Source organism: Miniopterus natalensis, chromosome 6 (assembly GCF_054644295.1).
Source record: "Miniopterus natalensis isolate mMinNat1 chromosome 6, mMinNat1.hap1, whole genome shotgun sequence".
NCBI classification, from domain to species: Eukaryota; Metazoa; Chordata; class Mammalia; order Chiroptera; family Miniopteridae; genus Miniopterus; species Miniopterus natalensis.
The window spans coordinates 43,690,322-43,717,501 of NC_142086.1; the positions used below are offsets into that span (position 1 = coordinate 43,690,322).

A 27,180-nucleotide genomic window follows, 5' to 3' on the forward strand; every position below is an offset into this window, starting at 1 on the left:
GGGGCGGGGCGTCTTTCTCCAGGCAGCCAATCATCACGCGAGATGCTCCCGGTGGGCGCGCGCGTCGAGCGCGGGGCGGAGTCTGGGGTGGATGCGCCAGCGGCTGCGAATGCTGCCCCTCAGGCTGAGGTGGCAGATGGTCCTGAGGAGCGCCGGCGGCGGAGGCAGAGCCGGAGCCGAAGGGGATGATGAATGGACCCTGGTACCTCGACAGACGCGAGCGGGTTCTCAAGTTAGGCGACAGTTTTGAGAAGCTGCCGCGCTGCGCCTTTCACACTGTGCGCTGTGAGTGAGGACAACCCTGGGAAAAGAGGGGAGCTCTGGGGATGGGGGTTTAGAGGCACAAACGTCTCCGAGTTGTGTTCCCACAGACTCCCTTCATTCTGCTGGAGAATGGGGTGCCCTGAGAGGCTCAGTGCCCTGCCTGGAGTCCTAGGGGGGTCGATGTGAAGAGCTGGAGTCCAGCAGGTGTGGGTAAACCTTGGGCAGAGAGATTTTAGTGAAACAAAAAGTCGAAAAGGAAATTTTGTGGAGAAGGTCTGCAGGAGTGACTGTGGCTACAGATGTGACTGATGGATGACAGAAAAGTGGAAGGCAAAACTGTAAGGTGACAAATGGCAGGGCGCAAAGGACCCAACTTAGAGGGATGGGAATGCCTTCAGGCTGGTGGAGAAATAATTACTTTTTTCTTCACTTTTTCTGTTTGGCTAATTAGGGTTCTTATTTAGTGTGTTCCTGGGGAGAGATTCTGAACCATTCCAACAATCTGCATCTCTTTTGGATTCCTGGTTCTCAAATATTGATTATCAAAGTATTGGAGGGTGTGTTATTTGTTATTGGAAAGATATTTACCTCCCTATGATTCCTCCTTTTGATTTTCTTTTGGTCATCCTCTGCAACTAGCTCTGATAAATTATTTTTTATGTTGTTGAGGTAGAAAAGGGAGCTCTTTTGCTTTAATAGTTGGATGGTATAGATTCCAGGAAGGAAAATATAGCATATTATGATTTGGTATGTAAAACATTCATCCTTTGCATAATAACCCTCATAGAATTATAGAGCAGAAAGGAAACTTGAAGATCATTGAGTCATAACCTCTTATTTTTCTGTGCCAGAATTGTAAAGTAGGTTGTTGTTTTTTCACTTCCTTTCCCCAGCTCTGACGTTCCTTAGTGTCCAGCATCTCATCATTACACTTTTTCAGTCATTCTGTTCCTAGACCATCCAAAGATCTTTATGGTTTTTACTCTTCGGTGTTCCATGCGTCAACCAAAACAACCAATTAAAAATTACATTCCCCAAAAGTTTACTTAAGTTTCAGTCTATTTATAGTAACTCACAGTAAAGATATGAAGAACCAATAGGTTTCTAATTTTCCAAGGATATATTTACATTTTATGAAGGGTTTTGTTAAGCAAAATTTCCAATTGATGGAAAAAATGGGGGAGATATTTTCGAACAGAGGTTCTTAATCAGTGTCCCTTGAGTATTCCTCTTCTCTGTTGTTCTAAGCTCCCCAGAGTGAGACAGTAAGTGCTGGCTGTAGAATTTCTTGCCTTCTTCAGTCCCATTTTACAAAAGTATGTTGTAGTTCTTATCTGGTTTCTCCGTGTGTTTCTCTCAAATAGTATTGCCTTTCTCCTTTCCTCTTCTTTCTCAGGTATGCAGTAGTATTAATTTTTCAAATTACAAAATTTAAGATTTAAAAATTTGCTCAAGAATATATTTTCAGGTAACTTAGGTATATACTCTCTTTTTAAGGGTGTGAATCCCAAATTAAGTGAATAAAAATAGCCTTTGAAAAGCACTTTGCAGGTGCTTCAAAGCCTTTCATTTATAAAAGTTGTCAACATGCTGGAATTGTGTCTCAAGAGTCTGAGAATCAGGTGATCCATCTACAAGAATGAAAATAAACAACCACGCCCTGCCAGCATGGCTCAGTGGTTGAGCGTTGACCTACTACCCAGAAGATCGAGGTTCGATTCACCATCAGGGTACATGGCCAGGTTTCAGGCTCAATCCCCAGTGGGGGTGTGTGCAGGAGGCAGCTGATCAGTGACTCTCTCAGCACTGATGTTTCTATTTTCTCTCTCCCTCTCCCTTCCTCTTTCTGAAATCAATAAAAATATATTTTAAAAAAACAACAACCACAATAAATCCAGATGTGTGAATACACTTTTAGTCCTGTGGAAGACATTAGAGAGGTTTTCAGCCCTTATTTTATTCTTGTTGAAGCAGGCAGAATCTTTCTAGATTTCTTTAAATAAAACCAGTCATTATTCTTGAGGATAGATTCATTTTCCGTATGATCCTCACTGTTAAGGACTCATAGTGAAGGAAGGAAATGACAAAATAGGAGATCTGACTTTCATACAGAGCAGGTGAACCTAATTTATAACAAACAAGTCATTGTAGTCTGGGAGAAAGTAACATACTGTCTTTATGTAAAGGGGTAATTGTGCCTGTCCAATATACTGAAGCTTTGGAAAATCCTGTATGTGAATTTTGGCCTCCAGCACAAATATATTGTGTGAAATGGTAATAGTAATATCTAAATTTTAGAGTTTTTGAAGAATTAAATAAGATAGTATAAACAACCTAGCACAGTATTTGGTGCATGGTGGAGAATAAATAGTAGTCACCATTCTTGAAGGGTTATATTTATGTGTGTATGAGGAGTGCCAATGAATGTAATTTACTTAGACTTTCAAAAGCGTTTATCAGGGCTTGGCAATAAAACTATCAAAAAGATAGTCTGGCATGTGGTAGAGAAGACATAGGATGTTCTATAAATGATAAGCTAAATGCTTAGCAGCAGATGTTTCAGAAGAGTTTTGAGTAATAGGACTCACCAGAATAAATTTTGGATTTGGGATAGTACTAGTTTTACAGTGTATATCCAGATAAGGGAATAATAATTGAAAATTCATTCAGGCTTATGACTTATGTTCTATTTTGCATGTTATATTTTAATAAAGAGTCAATCTAGAAAAAATAAATATAGCCCAAGGAATTCTATATCTGAATTATTAGTCATTGGTGTATATTGATGTAAATTATTTTTAAGTGGTTTTCATATCTTAGAAGTTTTTAAGCTTGTTCAGCATGTAAAATATATCAGCACCCAAAATTCCTTCTAGGTGATATATTTTAATGACATCATTTGAATTACAATTTAAATCAATATGAAAACTTATTTTAAGTTCTTCTGAAGTAGTAGATTTGGTTAAATTTATACATCCTTTAGTGGTGTACATATCCATGAAAAATATAAGCTGTTAAACTAAATAAGATTGCTTTTTCTTAAGTTTCCCCATGAATATGTATTTGCCATGTATTCATTCATTTTGTATTCTGCTAGGACAGCAGACATGTGGTAGGCACTCAGGGTGACTTAAAAAAAATTGTGGGAGAAAAAGACTGAAAATTGAAAACGTTCTACTGATACCAGTTTTTAGCCAACTGTGGAAACACTGACACTTAGTTTTTAGCATTGTAACATTTTAGTCTAGTTCATCTTGATCTAAACAGGATTCCAGGAAGCATGGTTTGAAGAATACTGTTTTAAAGTATAGCTATTTATTTTTTTCTCAGAATTATACATACAGAAGTAAACTGGATTGTGTTGTGTTTGTTTATTTGTAATGTAAAGATTCTTTTAAACCATTTTAAACTGGTAGTTGAAAAATTATCACTCTGAAACATGCTCATATTTTTGATATCCAGGTATTCTGGTGTTCCATCTTATAAAAATTTGTATCTGTATCGTTTTTTACTGTTTTTAGATGACTTCAAACCTGCTTCTGTTGACACTTCCTGTGAAGGAGAGCTTGAGGTCGGCAAAGGTGAACAGGTGACAATAACTCTACCAAATATAGAAGTGAGTATTTCTATATATTTAGACTAAAGGGATATTTTTGTAAGATTTCCACTAAATTAAACAAAATAATTACACAATTCATGTAGTGATAATCAGTTAAAGTAATTAATAAACACAGAGAAGGAAAAAAACACCTTTATTTTAGGTAAACAATCTTAAAATATTTTAATCTATTTTAAAAGCTTCAACAGTTATATCAAATGATTTGAAACAATTGGAAGTCTAAACAAATATTTATGAAATTACTTGTATAAGCCAGGTTTTGTACTCTAAACTAGGAATAATAACATATCCTCTGCTTTCTAGTCCTAATCTGTAATAGCAGACAGACATGTAAACACCTACTGCTATAAGTTAGAGCATTTACAAAATTCTGTGCAAGCACTTAAGTGGAATCAAATACTCTACTGGTGGAATCTTGAAAGGCTTCCAAAGAAGATCGTGTTTGAGCTAAAACTTAAAGGACAAGTAGAATTTCCTCAGGTAGAAAGGAAAGAATATTCTAGGCAGAAGAAATAGTATGTGAAGGACTAATGGAGAAAAAACAAGTTTGTGGAGTAAGTGAATGAATGTAGAACATTACAGAATAATGAAAAATAATTGATAGGAAAGGTTAGTTGGGATCAGATTGTGAAGGATCTTTTATGTTGTAATATAGAATTTGGACTTAATCCCATAGGTATTAGAGAATTATTAGAGGTTTTTAAGCAGAGAGCTAATGTGGGATAGATTTGTGCTTTTGGAGTGATTTTAGAAATAATTAGGGAATGGTTGGAAGGAAAGAGACTAAGGTCAGGGTGGCCTTAACCAAAGTTTTAAATTTTGATCATTTTTTAAATTTCCAGATGTATCCAAGTAACACTATCAAATACCATTTACATAAATATACAAGTTCTTTGTTATATGCTCTAGTTTTCTCAGTCCTTGAGTTAGAAATTTCTTAGCATTCAACTTGCTTTTTTTTTTCTTTTATATCGACTTGATCTATTCTCAGAGAAAACCAAGACTGTAACTTTAACATGTAAAGAAAACACTGGACTTTCTAAGATTTTTTTTCTTTGTTTTGTTTAATTTTTGTAATAGAAATGGTTTTGTTCTAGTTCATCCACATTCTTTTGCGTGCATGTGTAAGATGGCTTGTCATGGTTAGAGGGGTAGCAAGCAAACTTTCTTCTCGTCTTCTATCTTTTTCTTATTTTTATCAGTCAAAACTATTTAATGAGACTCCACTATTATGTCAGATTGTATCAGTTGATGCCTTTGAAGATTTTCCTAAGGTAAATTAAATTTTTGGGGGGCTTTTATTGTATATTTCTCATTTGCTCCCTTAGAAACTGGAGGAAATGAAAAAAATCTATTGATTATGAGACATTGTGGATTTGTATTACCCAGTATGGCTCTCTTATGAAAAAGTGTTCAGATTCTGGCATCTTTAAAATAGTTTGAAAATCTAGTACTCACTAATCTAAGGCTTTTTTTGCCTTATGATATTTATGAAAGAAAAACCTAACCTACCCACTTAATTTTAAAAGTTACTTAAAAGCCTTCAATTGATAACAGGCACCATGAATAGGATTATTCATCAGTGATGATTGGTTTGCAGAAAAACTTTAGTTGAGTTCTTTTTTGCCGTGTAGAATAATGTTTTCTCAAATTGCAATCCCCCATCCTCATTGCTTGCATTACTTTTCTACTTCAAGCAGATGGGCATTCTTAAATTTACTAATAAATTTTTTCATTCACACAGATCCTGCTTTAATCAAGAGTTACCATTCACTATGTGTTTGGTTATGGTCTCAACTGAAATATCTCCTAAAGAAATGACAGCTCTAGGAGGAAATTTGCAAGCCTTCAAATTGTATATTTCTGAAACAGCAAAGAAATCATTTTGGGAAAAAGTAATTATCTTTCCACCTCAGTCCACCAGAGATATGCCCAAAAAGAATATGCCTCAATATTTTTGTGTGTGGATATGTGTGCATGAGAAGGAGAGAGAGAGAAAGAGAGAGAGAGAGAGATGGACAGACAGACCATATATAAATATATCTTCTGTGTGATAATTCCTGCATTAGGTAGCTATTGGGAATACAGAGGTAGATTAGACATGGTCAGCATCCTAAAGAATGTTATTTAATGAGGAAGACAGGAAATAATGGATTAAAATGTAGAAACATAAGGACTATCATAAAGGTACTTACAGAATATTATGGGAATACAAAAGAGAGATAACTCAGCTAGGAGAGGGAGATGAGACAATAGGATATCCTGTTTTGAAAGTGAGTTGAAGTTGCCTAGGTGAAGAAAAGAGGGAAGAACAATTTAGGCAGAGAAAAGAAAAAGATAATGGGCTAAGACAAAGCAACAAAAGAGTCTGTTACATTTGAAGAACTACATATAAGCTACTATGGCTAGGTGGGAAGGGGTGCATGTGGGAACATAATGGGAGGTAGAAAAGTATTTAGGAATCAGATAGTAAAAGACCTTTGTGTAATGCATAAGCATTTGAACTTATCGTGTAACTCTTAGCTAGAATTAAAGAGCACTGTTAAAATTACTACCTGTCAAGAGCAAATTTTTTTTCTTTTCTGCTGGGCTTACAGTCCTTAAACAATTGTGAATAAGAATAGAAATTACACTTTCAAATGAACTGTGTAAATTTTTCCTTCTTAATTAAAGAACTTCTTAAAAACAAGTAGGAGGTTTACATTTCTTTAGTGTTCCTAATTTTATGGGTATTTTATGGAAATGTAATGATTATTAGTTTGAGGCATTTAGATTCTCCTATTTTCTTTATTAATGCGTTTTTATCATCCTGGTAAAAATGCCTAGAAGCTTGGAGTCATCCCATAAAATAGAACTTTTATTATACTATACTTTTAAGAAGATTCTGATGATTCTTCGATAGGGTAGATTTTCTAATTCTCATTTCTCTAGGGGTTTGTTTGTTGGTTGGTTGGTAATACCAAATAGAAGAAACTAATAAAAATAAAGACAGTTTAGCTGGTTAATATTGGGAATTACAAATCTCTCTTCTTTACAGATAGTTCTGTATGGTTGACTGCTATAAAATTTCAAAACGTTGAATTTTCAAAGGAAACGACTTACTTGACTGTTATAATTTGTCATTGATGCAGTCCAAGTTTGGCATGTTTTTAGTCCTGACTGTCTTGTAGGGTACTTTCGTAGGCCTTGATGAAACAGCCCACTGGAAACTTCCAAATACAATTCCTATTATGCAGGAAATGCATCTGTAGTAGTTGCTTATGACTTTATTCCTTAAACCTTGGACTTGAAAGAGTTCTGTATGTCTGGTGGGCTATTACGCCACTCTATATGACCCTCTTGAGCCAAGTTCCTTCCAGGATGAACCCAGTCTGATTCCTTTCATTAAGTTTACTTAGTTCACATGGGAAAATAGCCCACCACATTCTGGGGACTTCAGCCTATTTTAATACCAGAGTCCTATTTTAACAGCTTGTTACTATATTTTTAAATGAATTATATCTTATGTCATTACATAATCAACCTGTTCTGGTGATTTTTAAGCTTAAATTCTACCTTGTCTAATATTAACACTGCCACCTTTGCTTTCTGTTTGCGTGTTCGTGGAATCTTAGTTCTTCCTTTTATTTAGCTGACATTTTGTTTTAAGTATGCTTTTTGTTAACAGAATATTGTTTCATTTTTAAACCCAGTTTGACACATTCTGTTTTTACTAGGAGAATTACATTAACATTTAATTCAAAATGGACATACTTGATTTTTGTTTCTATCATTTTGTGTTTTTATTTTGTATGTTTATTATCATAGTGTATGTTTATTAGTTATTTTATTTTATTTCCTCTTTTTTGTTCTTTAGTTTCAGGTGTCTCTTCTTTTTTTCCCCCTTCCCCCCCCCCCATGTTACTTTAGGAATACTATTGTACTTTTCCATTCCATTACTGATTACTTTCCTGATATTCATAATCAGGCATGATCAGATTTGCCTGTCAGTAGATAAGAAACAAAACTGGAAGGGAGAGTATGGAGGAAAATAACAGTAATCTAGGTGAGATGATGATAATTGGGTCTGAGTTGGGTAACAGCACTACATGGAGATGATAGGATATATTCAATAGTTATTTAGAGGCACCCTGGCCAGTGTGGCTCAGTTGGTTGGAATGTTGTCCTATACACCAAGTTGTGAGAGTTTCGATTCCCATTCAGAGCATATACCCAGGTTTTGGGTTTCATCCCTGGTTGGGACTATATGAGAGGCAACCATTATCTCTCTCTCTTCCTCTCTCTAAAAATCAATTTTTTAAAAGTTATTTAGAGGCAAAGATAGTTCATATGTTTAGGAGTTTCTTGGCACTTTAATACCCCTTCCTTGGGATATGGAATAATATACTAGACAGAAATTAAAGTTTAAAATAAGAGTTGTACACTTGAAATCTGTATGGTTTTGCAAACTAACGTCAGCCCAATAAATTCCATAATAAATAAATAAATAAATGCCAATAGACATGAAAGAATGCTCAATGTCACTAATCATCAGAGAAATTCAGATTAAAACTACCGTGAGATATCACCTCACACCTGTCAGAATGGCTATCAATGAATCAACAAAGAGCAAGTATTAACTAGGATGTGGAGAAAAGGGAAGCCTCATGCACTGTTGGTGGGAATGCAGAAAGCAGTATGGACTTACCTCAAAAAATTAAAAATGGAACTACCTTATCACTCAGTAATTCCACTTCTGGGAATATATCCAAAGAAACCCAAAGCACTAATTCAGAAGAATATATATACCCCTGTGTTCATTGCAGCATGATTTACAATAGCCAAGATTTGGAAGTAGCCAAAGTGCCCATCAGTAGATGAGTGGATAAAAAGCTGTGAGACATTTACACAATGTAATACTAGTCAGCCATGAAAAAGAAGGAATTCTTACCTTTTGCGATAGCATGGATGGACCTAGAGAGTATTAAAAGTGAAACAAGCCAGCCAGAAAAAGACAAGTGATATGATATGATTTCCCTTATATCGTATGGAATCAATGAACAAAATAAACTAAAGTGGAGACAGACTTATGGATACAGGAAACAGACTGACAGCTGTCAGAGGGGAGGGGTTTGGGGCTGGGTGAGAAGTGTGAAAGGATTAAGCAAAGAAAAAAAAGATTCATGGACACACACAAGGATATGGTGATTACCAGAGGGAGGTAGGGGTGGGGGGAGATAGAAGAGGGTATAGGAGGAATAAATGTTGATGAAAGGAGACTTGACTTGGGATGGTAAACACACAATACAGTATACAGGTGATGTATTGTAGAATTGTATACTTGAAAGCTATATAATTTTGTTAACCAATATTACCCCAATAAATTCAATTAAAAAAATAGTAAGGTGAATGATTATATCTTAATCATTACTAAAATGTAGTCAACTATATTTCTGTCCCTTTTTAATTTTCCTAAGATAATGAAATATATCAATGACCCCCCAAAATATAGGTAAAATTAATAATTTAAATAAGAATGGTGCTCAATTTCATGAGAAAAAAGTTTAGTTTTTAAAAACTTGTTCAAAGTGTAAAAGACAGGTATAGAGAGTATGAAAGTCTTATTTAACTTGTTAATTATGATAAAAAATGTTCATATTGTTCGTATTCAACATTCATTGAGTATCTATGAAGGGCTTGGTAGTTTAGGTGCTAGGAGCAATAAATAAAAATTATGATCCAATCCTTATTTTTTAGTAACTCAGAGTACAATAATGTATTGTAATTTTAAGATGTATTCTATTCTAAGTAATAATACAAATATCTTCAAGAAGAATATATTGGATGATTCTCTTACCAATTATAATTTGGAGTCCTTGGGTTGCTGTTTTGGGGTATCATAGTCATTTGTTTTCAGCCAGGACATTTGAAAAATATACTTACCAGCCAATCGGCCCAATTTGTTGTGTCATGATCATGTTTCTGGCTCTTCACTTTACCAGTGCTTCACCTAAGTGCTCCACATCTCATTCTTCTAAGGCCACTCCAGACATGTCCTCATCTGTGTGCTGTGCATGCTTGGTTTTCTGTGATTATGTTAGTCTTAAAGATGAGGTGAAAAATCTGTTCTTTTCTTTTGGTTTCATCATTTTCTATCCCTACCTCTCAGAAATCTCTAATCTACACCCCACTCATTTATGGCATCCTTAATCACCAAATTTATCTCATACTACTACTTATGGTTACATGTTAAATCTCTAATGATTGTTAACTTTTAAAATATGCTATATCCTTTAGTCTTTTTAGAAGTCACCCTTTTCTAACCTGATCTAGTATTACTATTGTATTTGACAAAATTATTATACTCAGTGCTTTAAAATTTTAATGCACTTTTATAAAGTTCACAATCAAGCAAATATAACACTTTATTGTTTAGGGATACATATATATGGAAGACAGTTAGAGGATGTTAAACAAATTCCTTCAGGATTGAGAGATGCAGATGAAGGAAGGAGGAGGAGCACATAGGTCATTAGTAATGAATGATCTAGGTTTCTTTAACCTTTTATTATGGAAAATAGAATAGTATAATGAACCCCCATGTACTTATCACTGAGCTTCAATAATTACCAACATTGTTAATTTTTTAATATATTCTCCTACCACCTTTTTTCCTGGTATATTTAAAAGCAATCCCAGATAGTATGCCATTTCACAAATGCTTATGTATGCATCTCTAACTGACAAGGATTTTTTTTTTAACCTAAGTACCATGCTGTTATCACACATATAATACTGTGTCCATACTCACATATTCATGGTGGTCTCAAAAATATCTTTTTACAGTTTTCCCCCTAGGAATCCAAATAAGAGTCCTATAATATTTTGACATGATGTTTCTTAAGTCTCTTTTATTCTGTAAAAGCCCCTTCCCCTTTTTATTACCATAAGTATGTTAGAGAGACCAGGTTATTTGTCTTAGAGAATATACCCATGTTCTGGGTTTCAGATTACTTCTGTCTGGTCTGGTATTATTTAACTTGTTCCTCTATTCTTCATAGTTCCTGTAAACTGGTAGTTATATTTAAAAGGCTTGATGAGAGTTAGATTCTTTGTGGAGCTTTTTGTTTTGTTTGTTTTTAGCAAGAATACTTTATAAGTGATGCTGCATACTTACTTTTATGTCACATCATGAAGCATATAATGTCTGGTTGTCCCACTTTTAATGATGCTAAAATTAATCAGTGGGTTTAGTGTAACAGATCTTCCTTGATACATTCATTTTCTTTAATGTGCATATGGAAGTACCACTTTAAGAAAATAAAAGATTAAAAAAAAACTAAAATTATGAAGGAAGAAGAATGGTAGGAAATATGATTCGGGGCTTCTGCTCCCTTATCTGTAAAATATATTGGTTGTACTGGAATTGAATCCCAATTACCTGTTGTAGGCCAATGAAACAAATATTTACTGGCTCAGGGAAAGTACTTTCTCTATTCCCTTTCCTCAAGGATAGCAGCTTTAAGATCTCAACCTTTCTTCATCTTTGACTTTTTACTAAATTTAGGTTGTTAGGTGACTTGAAGTATAATCTACATTGAGAAACACAGAAGATCTCAAAGTCCCTCTCAGCTGAATTTATATGATAAATTTTAAGTAATGATAATTAACTTTTTAAACAGGGATCAACTCCACCAGTAACTGTTTTCAAAGGTTCAAAGAAACCTTATTTAAAAGAATGCATTTTGATAATTAACCATGATACTGGCGAATGTCGACTAGAAAAACTCAGCAGCAACATCACTGTAAAAAAAACAAGGTATGTGGTTAACAAAACAAATTATTTTATCAGCACATAGTTGCTAAGGAAATGTCAGTGAAAAAATTATTTGATTAAGTCACGTTGTTATATAAGGGTTATTTCTGTATGATACAAAAATATCTTAACCTTTTTCCAAGTTTAAATTAAGTGGAAAGCCTTAGCCAGAAGCTTGTACCATTTCTCTCTATGATATATAAAAATTTGTTTTGTTTCTGAATATTTTCTAATGTGTAGATATACCTTATTCTATTGTAGATGCTTACATAGAACTGGACTGAAAGGAGCCATTATGTACTCTTCAGCATAATTTCATCTTCATTAGTAAAAGTTTATTGAGCACCTACAACATGTAAGGCACTTGGAAAAGGAAAGTTTTCTATATAAGTACTAATGTCAAAACTTCTGCATTTTAATTGGATTAACATGTAATTCTATTAGAAAAGTCAATAAGAGAATATAGCCATCTCATATCCTTTTTTGGAAACAGGCAGGTGCATTAGTTGCCATGTAATATAAAAGATTTGCTCTAAAAGGCATACAAATAGTACAAAAATTGCTCTATGAATTAAAGTAAGGGAAAGATTATGGTTGATTGGAGCATTCAGGGAGCCCTTATTGATATAACTTGAGAGGAGGTTAAGATTTAGGGCTCTTTTCCCCTAAACATACTTGATGATAAGAATTACCTTTAATACTTGTTAAATATATGAGTTCCCAGGTGATTTTTATTGGTAGGGAAGTTTGAAAACAACTGATTTAATTGATCAGAGAGAACATGAGATGTAAGCAAGGTTTGAAGGCAGGAATATATCCCTTATTTGGGGCCAATGAATAAGATCTGTTTGAATAAGGCAGAGATTTATCTCTGTGCCTGCATATAAATACATATTGGAAAGTGAGGAATGAGGATAGTGGATTAGAAGTAAGGTCATAAAGGTAGGTTGAAGCTAATGCTTTCAATATGAACTATGAAATGAGGATTTCTTAATGGCTCCATTGGCAGTAATTATGTATTAATTTTTTTTTAACTAGGAATTAAATTTTTTAAATTAAAAATATTTTTGTTTTGAAACATTAATACACCAAACAAACTGAGTAAACTAAAACTATGTGGGAAACAGAAAAATGCATCCATAAACCACAATTTTGACAGTAGGAATGAAGAGAAAAGTGAGGTGCTAAATACTTTGTGAAAGAAGAACTGACAGGATTTGGTGACTGGAAATGGGAGAGGCAGAAAAGTCAAGCATAATTATATACTCTTCTTAAAAGTATTGAAAGGAAAGAAAGTGAATGAATCTGTTTCAGTAATATGCCTCAGAGTTATGAATGAAAAATGTGGAAGTGACTTAATTTTAGCAGAAATGATAATTTTAGAATTTAGGGAATACATTGTACCTATTATACACTTAGATATATTTTATGTTAGGCATTTGTGTATGCTTTATCTCTTCAGTTTTGAGCAGTGGACTTGTTTTTATTCACATTTGTATCCCTCAATGGAACTGTGTATATGCCATGCATATATAGCAGGGCTCCAGAAATATTTGTTAATTAATGGATTAAATTAATGTTTTAATTCTTGAATCCGTTTACAGATGCCTAAGGAAAAGAATAAGCCGTCAATTTTATCAATTTTATAAGTCGAACTTGTTACATTACCATCATACCTCTTTTAACCTTTGATATTCTTAATTGCAGAGTTGAAGGAAGCAGCAAAATTCAGTCTCGTGTAGAGCATCAGCAGCAACAAATGCGGAATTTAACTAGGACTCCCAGTCTTGTAAAAGATTCTCCATCCGAAGACAAGATGTCCCCAACATCTCCAATGGATGATATTGAAAGAGGTAAAATCTAAGTGTATATAATGTTTCTTTACAAGAAATTATTAAGAATAAGTGAAAATTTTCATTTTAATTAACAAGGGAACTAACTATAAAAGTTTTATTGCGAGCATAATATTTTTATGGGTTTTTGTGGGGGTAGAGTGTAGTTTGTGATTTGGTGTGTTATGTAATTATGTATCTGTATAAGAAAATTTGTATCTTTTTTTATTATTCAGAGAGAAAAGTGTTTAGAGGTGTGTAACTGGAGTTTTCTTCTTTTTGACAGTTGTGATGATTCAAATTCAGTTCTTCACAGCATCTTCCTGTCGAAGTTCTTTATGCATAGCCAGACTATAGATGTCTAAGATGTCACCAAAACAATAGTGAAGTGAGGAGATATAGTAGGCGGAAGCAGAAGGCAAGTCTGAATTGCTGCTCACTTCTGAGCAGAAAGTGTTTCTAGGGAGGCATAGTCCTTTTGAAAGTAAGGAAATTTAAATCTCCTTTTTTTTTTCTTCTAGCTGCAATTTGGGTGTTAGTGTTACAGTAATTGTGGTAGGAGTAAGACCCTGTTCACTGTTCACCAAAGTATATTTGCTTCTGTACTTTTCCTTTGTAAGTTACATGTAGCAATCCAATTCCAGTTGCCCTCTTCTAGGCCCAGTACAGTATTAGTATTCTAATATATTAGTGTTTCCTTTATTAACAGTAAGGAACAGTAAGGAAGGTAGTTCAGAACCCTTGTTGCTAAAAGGGATCTTGAATTTTATTATTTTATCATATCTGCTTCCAAAATGGATTTGAGTCATGATGTCATTAATCTACATGTATACAGTAAAATACTGGAAAAGAAAATCATGGTATTAAAGGGGAAGAGGAAGCAAATTTGTTAATAAAACATTAAATTTAGATCTGAGCTTCCTAGCCACTAACACAAAAATAAAGACCTAAGTAGCATATTTGTATTATCTAAGAGACAGATTCTAAAGAATTAGACTCTCCCCTGTTACTAAATTCTAAAAGAAGTTCATCATATGGAACCTCTTCTAGGAAGTATTAAACAGTATAGTATCTTCAACAATAATTGTACAATATAAGAAGTTCCTCTATGTATCAGTTTTTTAGCAGAGACCTTAGTAAAAGCATTGTATTGAAGCATTTTATCATAGAGGATAAGTTAACATGATCCAAGCATAAGATCTAACTTTGTATAAGAATTTACAATGAAATGTTATATAACCTGTTCCTTAGACAGTCGTCTTTTAAATATTTTCTTGACCCTACTCTGCCAGTGCCTCCTCCTATGACTGAATCATGTTTTCGGATTTCCAGTGCTTGTATTAGTATCTCTCTGGTTTAATTTTTACATTTATGTCTTTGAGCTATCTGGAATTTTAGAAATAAGATAAGAATCCAAATTTCCCTCTGCCCTAGAAGTTTCAATAAATAGTATTAATAATTGACAAATATTGTTATATATCAATATCCATTTATTGAATAAGCCATCATTTCTTTTGCTGATATGAAAAGCCATTTTATCACATGCAAAATTTCTGTATGGACTTGGTTCTTTCTTACAACATTAAATATACATTGGCTAATAAATAGAGTGGGGCAAAAGTAGGTTTACAGTTGTGAGTAAACAACACAGTTTAGTCTTGTAATAGTATTTATTAATTATTGTATTATTTTCTATACCAACAATCTACTTTTGCCCTACCCTGTATATAAAAAAATTGGGCAAACTCACTAATGCTTTAAAATGCAAATTTTAAGATTAAGCAATAGTTTTTCATTTATGAGGTTGGAAGTAGCTAAAACATTTGTCAACATCCAGTAGTGGTAAGAACATAAAGGGAAGCAAGTATGTTCATACATTTTTTAAGAAATTATAAATTGGCACATATTTATCTTTTTGTAGAGGAAATTTTTTTCCGCAAAGCACTTGAAACAGTGTCTAGGACATCTTAAGTACTATATGAGGGTTTGTTATCACCATCATCCTTATTTGCTAATAACTATTAAAATAAAAATGTGCATATCCGTTACCTAGAAAGTCTATAAGTTTCTCCTATAGCAAAACTTGTACAGATAGATATATTAGATATATACCTAGATATATCTATATCAGTTACATAAGAATGTTCCAACAATGAAGAATGTTCATAAGCAAAAAAGAAAATTTTTATACATAATATATGTTTATATGAATCACTTTTGAAAACAAAATTTGTGTAAGTTTGTAGATACATAGAAGAACTTGGAAGCATTATACAAAAATGTAAGCATTTGGGAGTTTGGAGTATAGGAACCTTTTATTTTTTATGTGCAAATTATTTGAATTTTTACAATGAACTTATTTTTTAGGCAATGATTATTTATTTAGAAGATAATATAATGTTGAAGAATAATGTTAATATAAAATCACTCAATCTCACCACCCTAATGCAACTGTCAATTTCTACCCATACTGTAAAATTTTTACATTATGTTTTTGTAGGTAAGCACATGCCAAGTATATACCAAGTCTTCCCATACATTATTTCAACTAAACTTTAAAATTTTTCTTAATGAATATTTCAAACATACAGAAAATACAGGTAATAATATAACAAATCATATACCTACAACTTAAATTTAACATTTTACCACTTTGACTTCAGGTTTTAAAAAAAAATTACAGAAGTCTCTTTCCTTTCCAACACATTCTTCTCCTTTTCCTGTCTACCTGTGCACATGTCGGAATGTACTCTGAAGGATTTATATACAAGATACTTTTCTATTCATTGAAACAGTTTGTATATGATAGGTTTTTTGATTCTTGATAGTTTGGGTAAATTTCTTTAATGACTTTAGGCTTACTCAGTTTTTTTAATTCTTTATTTAATTTGTCTTGAAAGTCGTCAGTTTAATTCACATTTTCAAATTGCTAGCTTAGCCCTAGCCAGTTTTGCTCCGTGGTTAGAGTGTCACCCCATGGAATGAAGGGTCCCCAGTTTGATTCTGGCTAAGGGCACGTGCCTCGGTTGCAGGCTCAATCCCCGGCCCTGGCTGGTGCGTGAGCAGGAGGCAGCCAGCCGATGTGTCTCTCACATCAATGTTTCTTTCTGTCTCTGTCACTGTGTCTGTCTCTGTCTCTCTCTCTCCCTTCCACTCTCTCTGAAAAGCAATGGAAAAAATGTCCTTGGGTGAAGATTAAAAAAATAATTAAAAAACGAACAAATTGCTAGCATAACTTATCCATACAAATCCCTACAATATTCATTGTTATGGCCCTTTTATATTCCTAATACTGATTAAATAATAAACAAATTTAATTTATTTAGATAATAATATAACAATATATTTTATATATTTGTGCCTTGTCTCTCTCATTTTCTTGACCAATATTGCTAGAATTTTATATATTTCATTATTCTTCAAAGAACCAGCATTTGGTCTTAGTGAGATATATAGTATGTGTGGTGACTGAGAATGATATCTTTAGAGTCAGACTGTTTGCATTTAAATCTCAGCTCTTTCACCTATCAGCTGTGTGGCCTAGGGAAAGTTACTTAACTCTTATTCTCTCTGTGTATTCCCATAAATTTGATAAATTTGATGAAATGGGCCAGTTCCTTAAAGGGCACAAAGTTCACTCAAGAAGAAACAGATAACCTGAATATTCCTAAATCCTCTAAAGATATTGAGTTGTATTTAAAACCCTCCCCCTACCCCTAAAAACACACAAATTTCCAGCCACAGATGGCTTTACTGGAGAATTCTACCAGTTATTCGAGGAAGAATAATATCAATTTGATACAAACTCTGTATTATGCTAAGGGAAATAAGCTAGTCAGAGAAAGACAGGTATCACATGATCTCACTTATATATGGAATCTAATGAACAAAATAAACTGACGAACAAAATAGGCCTGAAGTCATGGAAGCATGGCAGAGACTTACAGATCTCTGAGGGAAGGGGGGCAAGCAGAGAATAATGAAAGAACTTATATGCAAATATGCATAATCCATGGACACAGACAATAGTGTGGTGAAGACCTGGGGGGGGCGGGAACCGGGTAGAGGACAGTGGGGGGAAAATGGGGAACATCTGTAATACCCTTAACAGTAAAGATAAATTTAAAATAAATAAAAAAGGAAGGAATACTTTCCAACTCATTCTTCAAAGTCAGAATTACTGCTACCAAAACCCAACAAAGACATTACAAGAGAAAACAACACTATAAATCAATATCCCATATGAACATAGATGCAAAAATTTTAAACAAAATTTTAGCAAATTGAATTTAACAATTATATAACAGTGGTTTTCAGCTTGGGATGATATTTGTTCCCAGGGGGACATCTGGCAATATATGCGGACATTTTTGGTTGTCACAACTAGGGGGCAGTAGAGTTACTGGCATCTAATGGATAGAAGCTAGAGATGCTGCTAAACATCCTACAGTGCACAGAACAGCAACAAAGAATTATACAACCCCAAATTCCAGTATTGCTGAGTTTGAGAAATGCTAATATGTTAAAAGGACAGTATATCATGACCAAATGGAGTTTTCCCAGGAATACAGACTTTCAAAAGTCAATAGATATTCACCATCTTAAAAAAATAAAAGCCATTTCAAAAACAGCAGAGAGAACATTTGACAAATTTCAGGTCATTCTTTTTTTAAATATTTTTTCAGTTACAGTTGACATACAATATTACTTTAGTTTCAGGTGTATAAACATAGTAATTAGACATTTATATATAACTTCTGAAGTGAGCACTCTCATAAGTCTAGTACTTATCTTAACACCATATGTAGTTATTACAATATTATTAACTATTTTCCCTGCACTGTACTTTACATTCCTGTGACTTCAACTGTCATTCTTGATAAAACAAACAAAACTTTCAGCTTCACTGATGACTTCTACCAAATGTATAAAGAATTAATGTCAATTATTCTCAAGCTATCCCAGAAAATTGAAAAGAAGGGAACACTTTCAAATTTATTTTATGAGGCCAGCATTACCCTCATACCAAAGCTAGACAAGGACACTATAAAAAAAGAAAGTTACAGGCCAGTATCTGTTGAACATAGATGCAAAAATTCTCAACAAAAAACTAGCAAACAATTCAGTATCTGTTGAACATAATGCAAAAACTCTCAACAAAAGCTAGCAAACTGAATTCAAAATTCTCAGTGAAAAACTAGCACATTAAAACAATTGAACACTATGATTTAGTGGGGGTTTTGGGGATTTTTTTGCCTGGCATGCAAGGATGTTTCAACGTATGCAAATTTAAAAACATTATACACCACGTTAACAGAATGAAGACTAAAAATCATAATCATCTCAATAGATGCAAAAAAGCATTTGACAAAAATTTAATATACTTTTATGATAACTAATTTTTTGTACCCTTTAAGTATATACAATTTGTCAATTATACCTCAATAGAGCTGACAAAAAATGGAATTCATTTGTATGTATTGCATTGCATTATATGTGTTGGGGAAATAAGAAAAAGAATTAGAAGATGGTTTCTGCCTAAATAGGTTTTAATTTTTACAGTTTTAATCTTTCACATTTTTATTATATTTTATTTGAATTACATGTATATTTCAGTATAATAGTATAAATAAATGTAGTGTTAGATTTAGACACTGCCTATATCTTCGAATTGCCATTATTTCAACATTGAAGTAAGGCTTGGCTTGATGGTAGAGAAGTTGTTGTTGTTCTTTTTAATTTGGGGAGTTTCTTGAACTCTGTGTGTATGTTGTCCAAAAATGGAACAGGGAGAAAGAGGTACTACAGAGAAGAGCCAGAAAGGAAAAGTTTGGGTCCACGGATGTAGCTTTTTCAGGAAAATTTGAATTGCTCCTTTCTTTTTCTTTTTTTTTTTAACTCTTAGTTGGGTGGTGACAAAGAGTGAACTCAAGCTCTAACAAGAGGTAAGTTGGGTGTCAAAATCTAAAATGCCAGTTTCCAACCAGAATTTAAAAACATATATGGTTACAGGAAAGTATTAGAAGTGATTATCCCTGGGGGGTAGGCTTAAAGGAACTTAAGGCGTCGGAGAAGGATGTTACTTTGTATTTTGTATTAGTAGAGAAGCTTTTTAAATAAAATGCTGTAAATGTATGTTTAGTCTTATTCCTTGTCAACACTTTCTTGGCAACTGACACATTCAAATTTTATTGTATTTATTTAATATTTATATTTAAGGTTATTTATTTAACCTATCTATTAACTTCTGTTGTGTTTTCAGAACTGAAGGCAGAAGCTAGTCTAATGGACCAGATGAGTAGTTGTGATAGTTCATCGGATTCTAAAAGTTCATCATCTTCAAGCAGTGAGGATAGTTCCAGTGACTCAGAAGATGAAGAGTACAGATCCTCTCCTTCTGATGCAGGGAATTATATCTCAGGAGATCCTAACATGTCTGCCATGCCACAATGCAGAATTCCTGATATAGATGCTGGTCATAATAGATATAACAACAGTAGCCTTCTGATGAATACTTTAAGTAAGTATACATAAGCATGAGTAATTAGAAAAGTAAGAATACCCAGTGAAGCCATACTGATTATGATGTAAAATTTGTATAAAGAGAAAGACTCCTATTTTTATTCATTTGATGTTATTAATCATTATCTTCTTACTGAATTACTCATTTTCTTTTGACTCTGTGACATAATGTCTTACCAGCTTTTCTCCTATCTTTGTAGATACTTTTCTCTCCTTTGCTGGTTTATAATCTTTACTCAGTCATTAGAGCTGGAGTTCTTCAAGACTTAATCTTAGGTCCTTTTTTTCTTTTTCTTCTCTACTCTGTCCCTGGATAATCTCCATATTTCTGTTGCAGTCAATAGATAACTTGTAAACTTGTATCTTTGACCCAGATCTCAAAGCTTTAGAGTCATAAATCCAACACCATCCTTTAGTAAAAGGCATATCAATTCACTTTGTCCAAAACCAAGTTATATTTGGCTGAGTGTGTTACCTCTTACTAAAAGACGGGAGTCCTCTAATTATGCAAACCAGAAAGCCTGATTGTATTCAAGGCTTGACTTCCTCTCTTTCTTTACAGTATAGTCAGTCCTTCACCAAGTCCTGTTTATTTTACCTCCTTAATATTTCTCAAATTCATCTACTTCTCTGCATCTCTACCACTATCACTCTAGTTAAATATACCATTATTTCCTGCTTTAACTCTGTAATGACTTCCTAATTGGTTCACCCCATATCTACTCAGACCCATTTTTGATCTATTATGTACATTGCAACCATATTGATCTTTTCATAATTCAACTATAATTTGCCACCTCTTCTACTTTAAACTTTTTAATAGTTTGTAATTCTTTTAGGATAGAACAAAACATCCTAACATAATGGTCTTGTTCTTTCTGTTATAGCAACTTTTGCCTTCTTTTGCCACTATACTCAAATCCTTTCACCCACCTCAGGACCCTTATAAATGCTGTTCATTAATCCAGAAACATTCCTGCTTTTCATGTAGTTAACTTTTTCTCCTCTAGATTACAATTCAAAGTTTACTTTATCAAGAAAACCTTCCTTGACCTTCCTGACAAGGTCAGATCCCACTTTTTATAGACCTTCAGAGTAATACCTCCTTTATATCAAATTTCACAATTATAAATTTATATTTATTTGTGTGATTTGCTCTCTTCCAAAGTATAAGCTTCAGGAGGACAGCAATCTTCTTTATTGTTGCTTATCATTGAATGCTGGCACCTAGCACAGTATGTGATACACAGTAGATGCTCAGTAAATACTTTTTAATTAAGGCATTCAGGCTGATACTCTCTAGGGGAGAATGGGACTTTCTGTATGTTTAAAACTACTCTCACTGTATAAATTATAAAGTGAGCATCTAGGAAAGACTGACTAGCTCTAGCCTAATAATAGAATTAAACAAGAGGCAAGACTGGGTAGCAGAGAGAATAAGACTGTGAGTTAATTAGGGACCAGGAAAGGTCTTTTGAACTTCCAGTTATTCGTGTCTTTATTTAAAGCTGTTACTCCTAACTTGAGAGGTAAAATTGGAGCATCTGATTTCTTGAATGGCCAAATAATGACAAAGGGTTTAATTCACTAAGAGGATAAACAATTATGAATTGGTATGCCCATAATAATATATCTTTACCACATAAGTTCATATTATTACAATATGGAGTTATATATGTGTGTATATATAAAACAAAAATTGACATAAGTAGGAGAAATTGATAAGTCTTAGTGGAAGATTAGTGCATCTGTAATCAGGCAGACAAAATTTAGTAAGGGCATATAAAATCTTTCAACAACATAATTAACATACCTATTCTAATAGTAAATATAGAATCCTACAATCTAAAACTGCAAAGTGGGCATTTGTTTTGGGTATATATAAAACATTTATAGAAATTAATTCCTACTAGAATAAAGAAATAACACATTTCAAAGAATTAATATTTTATTGATTACTTTATATGACTATAACAATGAAAATATAAATAATTAACAAAAAATAATTTAAAATACATGCTTAGAAACTTCAAAGCCCATACCTAATAACTTACATGTTAAAAGGAAGCTACAGTGAAATTACAAAATATTTATAATTAGGCAGTATCAAAAATAATATATCTCAGCAATTTTGGAATGCAGCTGACATGGTACTTACAGGGAAATGTATAGCCTCAAGAAAATTTTTTAAATGAAAATAAATGAGTAAAAGTTTCACTTTGAGGACCTAGAAGAAGAATAACATCTTAAAGGAAACAGAAGAAGAAAATAATATAGATTATATTTTAAATTAATGCAATGGAAAACAAAGAAACATTAGAGGGTAAACAAAACCAGAAGTAATTTTTTTGAAAACTAATAAAAAAAGACCAACCTCTAACAAGGGCATATGAAGAAAAGGAGAAAAGACACAAATAATATTAGTAATGAAAAAGTGGTTAAAATTATAGCTATAATATGCTTTTATTTTTTAAGTTATATAAAAATTTCATCCCAGTAAATTTGGCATAGAAGTGGATGATTTTCTAGAAAAAGCGTAATTTACCAAATCTAACTCAGAGAGAAATGGAAAGCCTGAAGAAACTAATTAATGTCTCTTCCTCTTCCACTATTTCCATATCCCCAAGATACTGGAAAACTGAAGATAGTTTCACAGATGAATTTTAACAAATTCAAGGAACAAATAATTCTTTTACAAACTGTTTCAGAGTATAGAAAAGTAGGGAAAGTTACCCTTTTTTTTTTTTTTTTTTTACAATTCTAAGATAATCTCAAATCAAAACTATACAGTAATAAGACAAAAAGCAATGTGGATCAATTTCACTTAAGAACATGAATGCAAAATTACTAAAAAAGATATTAGCAAATTGAATGACTAGTGTACTTAAAACAAGCAAGCAAAATCATGACCAAATGAGGGTTATCACAAAAATGTAAGAAGTATTCAGTATCTGAAACAGTATCAATACAGTTCACCACATTAACAGGTTATAGGAGTAAAGCCATATGATCATTTCAGCAAATTTGAATTTGACAAAATTCAGTATTTATCAATTTTAAAACTTTTACCAAAGGCTGAATATAAAGGAATTTCCTTAACTTCATAAACATTAACTACAAAAAACAAAACTACTGCCAACATTATAAAGACTCTAGAAGCATTCTCACTAAAGTCAGGAAGAAGACAAGGAGGACTAATATCATGATTTCTATTCAACATTGTACTGAAGGTTCTAGCAAATACAATAAAAGAAGTGAAAGAAGTGAGATATAAGAATTGGAAACAAGAAATAAAATGAACCTTATTTATAGACAATGTAATTTTCTACATAGAAAATCCAAGAGAATCAGCACACTATAGAAATAATAAAAGAACTGGAAAGATTGTGGATACAAAAATTACATGCAAAAGTCAATAGTGATTTGTTATGCCAGTAGTAACTACTTTTGGGATGTCTTTTTTAAAAATTAGTGAATTTCGCCCGGCCGGGCTTGGCTCAGCGGTTGAGCGTCGACCTAGGATCCAGGTGACTGGGGTTCGATTCCTGGTCAGGGCACATGCCTGGGTTGCAGGCTCGATCAATGACTTTCTCATCATTGATGTTTCTATCTCTCTCTCCCCCTCCTTTCCTCTCTCTGAAATCAATAAAGATATATTTTAAATAACTAACTAAATAAATAAATAAAATAAAAATTAGTGAATTTCTTTTCTCAATATATTTTATCCAAACTGGAGATTTCCTAATAAGAGGAAATAAACCTTCTCTTACTGTTACTGCAACCATCCCATTTTTCAACCTTATCAAACCCAGTACCTTCTTTTATAACCCTCTTTTAAGTCCCCCTTACTGTCTTAAAATGAATTTTATAGCTTATGTACATACATCTTTGAAAATAATTAATTTAATGTAATAGGAAGACAAAATAAAAATAATTTATAGTAAATTAATATATATCTACTCTAAAAATATTCAGGCATGGATGACTATACCAGAAGACAACAAAGTAGCCGTATGTTTGTACTTACTTTTAATGAATAAATTTGAAATTAAGAGGAGCAAGACAACATTAAATTCATATTGTCAATAATTTTTACTTAACATGTTGAAATAAGGACTGGAAAATATATACATATATAGTCATACAGACAAGTATTGAGGTGCTATATTGCTGACCCAAATACAATGAGCAGCACTGAGATGACTAATGTGTTTTCCCAAACAATTAAAAAAAGAAAAGCTTTGTATGGTTCTAAGAAAAACAAAGTAAAGTATTCTTTCAGTTTAAATGATAATTATGTCCTTGTACATTTAGTGAATTTTAAATCTGTGCAAAAGAATACTTTCAGTTTATAAAAATGCAATTAGGTTATGGCATTAAAATTATAAACAGTTCTTCCAAGTACATGAGTATACCACTGTACTTTCAAGTTTTACAAAATGTAGAAGAGATCTTTATTGTACAAGACTGACCCCAGTATTGCAAGCTATTTACCATCCCTAAATTCCCCTCCTACTAAATGCCACTAGCAATCTGCAAATCATCTGGATACACAACACCTCATGTAAATTTCTGTAACATCTTCCAGGGGGCAGTATTGATCTCATTGAAAACCATTGGTTTAGATGTATGAATGCATTTGCTATGAGTAAACCCTTTTTCCAAGTCATAATTATCATTTTGATTGAAAACATATTGCCTGTACTAAGCATCTTATCTTCAAAGGCTAATCTCATATCTTCAAAACTGCCTTAACATTTTAACAACATGGTAATACTATGTATATAACCTCTATAGCATGAAGTTTAGTAAGAAAAGTAGAGCTCAGGATGTTTGGGTTGGTGTCACTTAAGAAACTCATATTACAGGCATCATATCAAGTTTAACATTCTTATGCCATTCAATAGTTGTATAATAAGTGGAAATTTAAGTATTGAAAGTAATAAAATGGTCATGGGAATCAAATGCACAAAAGAAGTATAAGCAGATTTCTTTATCAAATGATGTAATCAGTTCTAGAGTTCAAGTAACAGACTGAGATGTCTTACAACAACTTGTATATTGCCTAAAATCCACTCTTAAACTGTGTATTAACTTGAAAATATGCCAGCCTCTGTTGATTGTGGAGGAGTTAAAAAATATACTACTACTTTTAACCATTTTAACTTACTACCCAAATGATTTTATCCAATCCCATAGCTTCAAATAAACCCCTCCAATCAGTGACTCCCAAATCTTTTATTTCTAGCTCTCACCCCTACCTTGAGCTCCAAACTTGTATATCCAATTGCCTATAACATATATACTTAAATATTTACTAGGTATCTCAAATGTACCAATGCAAAAATTGAACATGTGATTTTTCTCATACAATCTTGTTCCTCTAGTATTTCTCATCTCAGTAAGTGACACAATCATTTATTCAGTTCAGACCAGAAACTTTGGGGTTCATTCTTTACTTTTCACTTTCATCTCATGCCCTATAAATCCAGTGCCTTTGAGAGTCCTGTAAGCTCTACTACCTTCACAGTATATTATAAATCTGCCCACTTAGCACTACCTCCACCTGAACCACCTAGTCAAAGCCAGTATTATTTCTTATGTGAGAAACTACAGTTGACTTTTAACTGCTCTCCCTGATTCCATGTTTCTTCCGCACCATTATAGTTTATTCACTAATATACAGCAGTGTCCAATTCAGTTGCCTGCTTAACATTTTCCGATGAATGCCCATTTCAAAAAAAATTCAAAGTTTTTACCATGATCTAAAAACTGAGTATCTTTCTGACCTAATTTCTTATCATTCGTGTCCTTCATTTCACTCCAGCCACGGTGGCCTTCTCATAGAGAATACAAGCATGCTTCTGCATTGGGGCATTTGTATGTGCTGTTCCCTGAGCCTGGACAGTTACCCCCTCCATATTTTCATGACTTTATTTTTACATTTGGATTTCCATTCAAATGTCATCCCTCGAGGAGGCTTTCCCAACTATGCTATCTAAAGTAGCACCTCTCACCACTCTCTCCATACCCATCTTTATTTTTTCATAGTATTTATACCTACTTGGCATTATATTACATATTTATTTGTTTACTGTCTGTTTCCCCCATGGAATGTAAGTTTCATGACTGTAATCACATGAATGAATTACAAAAGGAATCAATGGTGAGTTGCTCTTAACAAACACTATGTAATGATTTTGACATTTTAAGTAAAATATTATGTAATTTTTTTCACTCTTCAGAATGATGTAGTCTGATCTAAACTGTATTTTCTCTCATTTCCTGATGCTATTAAATCAGTGGTATAAAAGAAGGGTGATGTTGGTATGTGAAAGAAGACCAAAATGGAAGCCAAAGGATTCTAAAACTATGCTGAAGGTTAATGATGCTTTTTTTTTTCCACAGGTAGTATTAACTATTTAAATTACTAATGATGTGACTAAATTGTAGGATGAGCAATCTGATTATTAATGACAAAATGTTGGCTAAACAGGATCACTTGGGATTACTTTTGTATAATATTTGTTATCTAAAAATAAATATATTAAATATTAAAATATTAAATAATTACTACAGTTTTGCTATTTTTTGTTTTAGGAAATGACTTGCAGCTGAGTGAATCAGAAAGTGACAGTGATGACTGAAGAAACATTAAGCTGTAAATATAAAATTTACAAGATGTGATCATTTATATTAAGAATAAAAATTCCTAAGGCTGAGGAAAATATATAGTAACTTTAAATGATAAAAGAAATTAAATTTGATTCAGAATTTTCAGTTGTTACATTTTTTAACTTTTTATGACAACCAGCATTTTCATGTGTTTTTATTTAATCTTAAATTTTTTTTGAAGTTTTAAAGATGAGAAAACAGACTCAGGGGTTAGTAACTTGCCCACATATTGTTAGTTAACCAGTGGCAGATCAGGTGCTGTAGTGCTCTGTTTTACCACATTGCTGTCTCCAATTGTGAAATGTCAAAACTATGGATTTATAATAAATTCTGTGATTTTCATTATATCTCTGAGCCTTTTTTATCTCATATTCCTTAAATTTTTGTTGAAAATATATTAATTCTTGACAAAATTAAATTATAATTTAGGGTAAGATGAAGCTAACTGTTTTAATGAAATTATTATCTCAACA

The 27,180-nt window shown here is 32.9% G+C and overlaps 1 protein-coding gene across 2 annotated transcripts; it reads left to right on the top strand.

Annotated features, from left to right (window-relative positions):
- Nucleotides 1-164: 164 nt before the first annotated feature.
- Nucleotides 165-27,169, top strand: EAF2 (ELL associated factor 2). 2 transcript variants are annotated; one of them, XM_016199924.2, is made up of 6 exons: nucleotides 165-285; nucleotides 3,786-3,880; nucleotides 11,545-11,681; nucleotides 13,386-13,531; nucleotides 19,773-20,030; nucleotides 26,633-27,169. In XM_016199924.2, the coding sequence occupies exons 1-6, from the start codon at nucleotides 186-188 to the stop codon at nucleotides 26,677-26,679; spliced, it is 783 nt and encodes a 260-aa protein (XP_016055410.2). In that variant the 5' UTR covers nucleotides 165-185; the 3' UTR covers nucleotides 26,680-27,169. The 2 variants fall into 2 exon arrangements, with proteins under 2 accessions (XP_016055410.2, XP_016055411.2); XM_016199925.2 differs by lacking the exons at nucleotides 165-285; nucleotides 11,545-11,681 and having other exon boundaries at nucleotides 3,792-3,880.
- Nucleotides 27,170-27,180: the final 11 nt, after the last annotated feature.